General features: G+C 33.4%; 1 protein-coding gene across 2 annotated transcripts in view; it reads right to left on the bottom strand.

Moving 5' to 3' along the window:
* Positions 1-1,258: 1,258 nt before the first annotated feature.
* The window catches only part of mpzl1l (myelin protein zero-like 1 like), an 81,332-nt gene continuing 76,590 nt past the window's right edge, over positions 1,259-6,000 (bottom strand). For both annotated transcript variants that reach the window (XM_028799524.2, XM_028799525.2), the window contains one exon: positions 1,259-4,208. In XM_028799524.2, coding sequence (XP_028655357.2) covers positions 4,107-4,208 — 102 coding nt within the window. In that variant the 3' untranslated portion in view covers positions 1,259-4,106. The remainder of the gene's footprint in view (positions 4,209-6,000) is intronic.

Here is a 6,000-nt window from a genome sequence, read left to right as displayed (position 1 = left end):
ATTGGTTAAAACAGATTGTGTTTGTTCATTACTGAATTTCAGATGAAAATCAGGCCATACTGTATTTATACAAATTTATAAATACAGTAATCCCTCCTCCATCGCGGGGGTTGCATTCCAGAGCCACCCGTGAAATAAGAAAATCCGCGAAGTAGAAACCATATGTTTATATGGTTATTTTTATATTGTCATGCTTGGGTCACAGATTTGCGCAGAAACTCAGGAGGTTGTAGAGAGACAGGAACGTTATTCAAACACTGCAAACAAACATTTGTCTCTTTTTCAAAAGTTTAAACTGTGCTCCATGACAAGACAGAGATGACAGTTCTGTCTTACAATTAAAAGAATGCAAACATATCTTCCTCTTCAAAGGAGTGCGTGTCAGGAGCACAGAATGTCACATAGATAGAGAAAACAATCTCTAGCAAACAAATCAATGGTGCTGTTTGGCTTTTAAGTATGCGAAGCACCGTGGCACAAAGCTGTTGAAGGCGGCAGCTCACACCCCCTCCGTCAGGAGCAGGGAGAGAGATAAAGAGAGACCGAGAAAAACAAACATGCAAAAATCAATACGTGCCCTTCGAGCTTTTAAGTATGTGAAGCACCGTGCAGCATGTCGCGTCACTAAGCAGCTGCACAGAAGGTAGCAACGTGAAGATAATCTTTCAGCATTTTTAGACGAGCGTCCGTATCATCTAGGTGTGCGAACAGCCCCCCTGCTCACAACCCTTACGTCAGGATCAAAGAAAGCGCAAGAGAGAGAAAGAGAAAAGTAAGTTGGGTAGCTTCTCAGCCATCTGCCAATAGCGTCCCTTGTATGAAATCAACTGGGCAAACCAACTGAGGAAGCATGTACCAGAAATTAAAAGACCCATTGTCCTCAGAAATCCGCGAACCAGCAAAAAATCTGCGATATATATTTATATATGCTTACATATAAAATCCGCGATAGAGTGAAGCCGCGAAAGGCGAAGCGCGATATAGCGAGGGATCACTGTATACTTTATCTTGCCACTATACATTAGGCCAATTTTATAATCACCAATTAATCCACCTTAGACCTATTTAGCAAAAGAAAAACGAACAGGAGAAAAATCACACTGACGAGTGGAAATGTGCAACCTCCATGTAGAAATTCAGTCCCTAATAATAACAACAATTTATGTTTTCTTTCTTTTCTGGAAATCACTATAGCTCATATTCATACATATCACCATATTAACCTAAGTCAGAAATACAGAAAAAATGTTTGACACCATTATATACAAGAATGAATTTTAATACATAAAAAAATCATACAGTATTTTGGAGACAAAAGTATAAGAAATTAAAGACAGCATTTTTAGAGTAAAGAATCTGCTATATACAATACACATACAGTCAGAAAACACGGACACTCTGACATTGATGAAAAGAAAATAAAGCACATTATAGCATTCCAGTTTTATCCAAAAGATAACCATCATCAGCATACAGTGGCACAAACTACGGAAGACAAACAACTCCCACTAAGCAGTCAAATGTTATTTCATGTTATACTCAAAAGTAAAACACTGTGCAATGTGATTAGCAAAAAGCCCAGATATATTTTAATAACTTTAGTTAAATGACTGAATGCTACAAGTACGTTCAAATATAATTTTACATAACTTTTTCTTATATGCTTTTTAAAGTTCTTTAACTTTCAAGGCAGCAACAAATTTTTTGTAAGAACTTACTGAGGATTCAAAATCCAGCATTTTTATTCTATCCAACGAGTGTGCTATTTACAGTCAAGACATTAGCCTTTAACAGTTATATTTATGGTTAAAAACAAAATACACTTTTATCTCGGTTAAAATATTCATGTGAAGGATCACCATGACTCACATTCCTTGTCATAAAAACAACAGTGTAAAGAGTGGATAGTACTATTTTAAATTTGTGAAGATATCTGAATATGATTTTCTTTAGGTCAAAACAACCACATTTTAGGCACAAAGAGCAAATGTGTAAACAAATGAACTTAATTAAAAGAAAACCTCATCATGCTAAACAATGTGTGTTCATATTGGAAAAGAACAATTGTTCAAGTGGTAGAACCTGAAAATTCACAGACTGTGACTGGACGCTCGGACGCACAATCTGCTCTCTACCATTGCTTTTTGGTTTTGCACAAAAGTGACAAAGTGGTGACCGACACAAAGACAAAATACAGTATATTAGATGTGACTGTTCTTGCTAACATTTCTGATATCACGTTAGCCTTGGCATTCAACATGCACAAAGGTTTTACATTCTATTATATAAAATAGCGATACATTTAACTAATCATTTAAGGTTATTAAAATATTTCATATCATGTATCATGTTGCACGGAATGACTGTCAAATGCTGCACAAGTCTTATACAATATATAAGTAATATTTTTCTGTTATTGTCAGAATAGAAATGTAACCTCTTTAAAAGAAATGGCCTACTGTACATTTGTGTTTAACGTTGGTTATAGACATAACCCAAAAGCATTTCATTGCAGTAACAAAGAAAGATCTGCAATTATAAAACTGTTGAAATAACATCTCAATAAGGTGTAAAAGAAATTTCAGTTTTTTTACAATATATCAAAGCATTACTTCCAGTTCATGTTTTTAATAAATGTTCAAATAACACTATTTCCAGCAATAAGAAAAAAAATATGTTCAAGACTAAATTGTAATTGAAGTCAAATTTGAAGAGTATCTTCACTGAGCACAACACACAGTAACCTGCAGTCTTTAACAAGTACCACATAGTATTTTGGCAGTATTTTATTATAGTCATTAGTGTTTTATGCACCAGATATTGGGGATCTTGATTGTTCAATAAAATTAGTATAGAACAAGAATTAAAAAATAGATTTCTATTGAATAAGGTTCCTAAAAAAAAAAAAAAAGTCTTTTTAAAAGACATGATGAATACAAAAATGTAAACGAAAAGACAAACATCAGTAAAGCATTCTCACTAGGTAACTTGGAAGTTAACAATTTCATTTAACATTTTGACTTGCTGAATTGTCAATTTAATTTTACCACATGAAAATGCAATGAAAAGGCTAAAGACTCTCCACAAAGAAACTTAATGTACATACAATCAAGGCGCTGCCTTCTATAACATTAAGAGCGAGGCGTTCTTAAGTATGTACAAAATGTCAGATGGCAGATAAGCAGCTATAAGATAAAGAGCCTCTATTTCATGAATGTCAGCACAAAAATGTCTTATTTTCTTTTAAACTCTTGTACATTTACTTTCCAAAACAATGTAGCCAGATGTTAACAATGGTCACCATTCAATGCTTTCAATTTACTAAACAACAAGTGAAACATCTAAACATCCTCAGCAATATTCATTAAAATATTGCTATAAATTACTTCCAAAGAATACAAAGTTGAAACTCAAAATGAATAGCACTAGGGGGAAAATGACAAACAAAAAACAGTTTTAATGAAAGTAATAACTAGACCATTGTTATAAATGACAAGGGTTTTTTATTTCCTTCATTTCTACTTTGTAAACAATATGTATTAGTGGTTCTTGGAAATTGTACTATTCAGGAGATGCCTGCTTGCACCCAAAAACAAACAAGATTCACAAACCATACCCTAATTTTTCAAAGAGCAGGCAGAGTAAAACATTAGGCAGAATTTTTTTCACGGACATACAAAATACACCATAAAATGACATTATGGATTGGTAGCTGCAGAGTCAGCTTCACAACTTTTGAAGACACTTATAATAACCAAAACTTTACTTAGTACCACACTGAAATGAAGCTATGATGTTTGCCACGCAGGATGGTAATATTCAGTACGGATGCTCAACTATGTATTATTTTGGATAATTTATCCTAACATCCTGTACACCATTATAGTAGTAATATGAATAAATTAAGGTGCAACCAGGAAGAAGACTCCCCAAAGAAAGGTCACTTTTCAACATACTTGACATTTCATTACATGCACTATCCTTCTGCAGAAAACTATGCTGTTTTTATTGACACATATTTGCACATGCATTGATTGACCCCAACTTGTTCATACATTAGAAATTATAAATGCATATGGGTTGGTCAGTCTTTTCCAGGTCCTTAATTAGTTCTTTCGGATATCAGCATATACCACTGGTTCAGATTTGTAGATGGCATTGGAGGAGTTGTTCCCTGAATGGTCCAGCTGAGCATATATTACTGGGCCCTGAAGGAAAAATGAAAAGAATTAAAAGTAGAAAACTTGTGAATATTATTTTTATTAATATTACTGAATATATAGAATACTTTGCCAAAATACAGTCACTAAAAAACAAAGTTAATGTATAAAATAAAAATGACCATTTAAAAGTTGTCACAGACTACATAATTTCTTTTATATAACAAGACAATATATAACAATTTTAACCTCCAAACACCCCCCACCCGACAACTTAGTGACCAGCCGAGAGTCATATAATTTATAAAGAAACCATGCTCTGTGCAAGAGAATGGGTCACACTGTGCATATTTTAATAAATACATTTTTCTGTTGATTAAGAATTTGAAAGTATGTTTGTCTGAAACTCCATGTCTAAACATTTTGTCTGAATCTGAAATTGTGCATGTCAAACAAAGAAGCTGATTGGTGAAAACTATAGACAATTTCCGTTTGCTTTTCTAGCATTGGATTAAAACAATGCACACAACAACGAATAGTTCCAAGAAGTACATCAGAAAAAGAGATTATTAATAAAGAAAGAAATTAAAGTACAGAAACTGTAATGTGGAGAGACATGCAACGACAAAGTGTTAAAAAATGTTTATCTTAGCTATGTAGAATAATAGGTACAAAATCTACACACACACACACAAACACACAAATTATGCCTATATTTTGCATCATTTTAATGCTAAATAGTGCTTTAAATGCTATGCAACTAGAAAGGCTTAGTAAAAATCAACATTTGAAATACTGCAAACAAGCAACATGCTTTGGTTATATTGAGACAATCTGCAAATTATGGGTGGAAGAACAGTTTTGACAGTCTGGCATTTGTGACAAATACATTCCTGTTATAGGTTTGCTTTGGAAAATGCAGCTTGAATTTAGATGCACTCTTTTTATGATGACTGCACTTACTGATGATAGAAATGCACTTTGCCAGTCTGCAAACAGCTCCAGCTTCTCTGCACACAATTTGTGGAATACTGCTGTCAGTTTATTTTGATTTAGTGACCTTATTTTGTGGCAAGAAATTCCCGCATAGGAAGGATGTGTGGGAACATATCACATGAGAAATTGTTACAGATACATACTCGATTTGTGTTCCACATAAACAAAGCAAATGGATGAGAAAAACCCTCATGCACCACTGTGATCAATGCAAAGAGAAAAATGGAAAAAGAAAGTTAAGACTGCTTGACATAACGAAAAGTTACATCTGGCCAAGATTAGTATCTCTGACTTCATTTTAGAACAAACAGCTTTAAGAATAAACACCATATTCATTTTAAGGTAACATTTATAAAAAAATTGTTATGGAATGGTCCATACAGTACTTCAGCTGCAAATTTCACTTTAGTTATACTGCAAGATTTTATAATACAATAAAACTAATTATACTGTGCAATAACATAGAATCAAGTACAGTATGTTAATTTTTGTAATATTTAGTATGAACAAAAATAAATGTAGAATAAAATGAACAGAAAATTGAATAAAGTGACCAACTTAAATAATATTTAATTTGAAACTAATCACATTGGGAAAAATTAAATAAACAAGCTGCAAAAACAGATAGATTGGTACAACGGTGGCTTAATGCCTCTACCCATGTTCATCTTTACTTGTCCGTTGCGTGTTCATTACTTTCTCTTCATTATCCAGCACATGCTCAAGAAGGGCAAACACCCTGTCACCTATCTTCATTTATAAATTTATTTGAGTGTGTGAGTGCGCTCGCATATGCCTCTATGTACTTCCAAGTGTGCATACATGTATACATATATTTGTATGT

This window comes from Erpetoichthys calabaricus, chromosome 4 (genome assembly GCF_900747795.2).
Source record: "Erpetoichthys calabaricus chromosome 4, fErpCal1.3, whole genome shotgun sequence".
NCBI classification, from domain to species: domain Eukaryota; kingdom Metazoa; phylum Chordata; class Cladistia; order Polypteriformes; family Polypteridae; genus Erpetoichthys; species Erpetoichthys calabaricus.
Note: the sequence above shows the minus strand (reverse complement) of the source record. Positions and strands in the feature narration are given on the sequence as shown.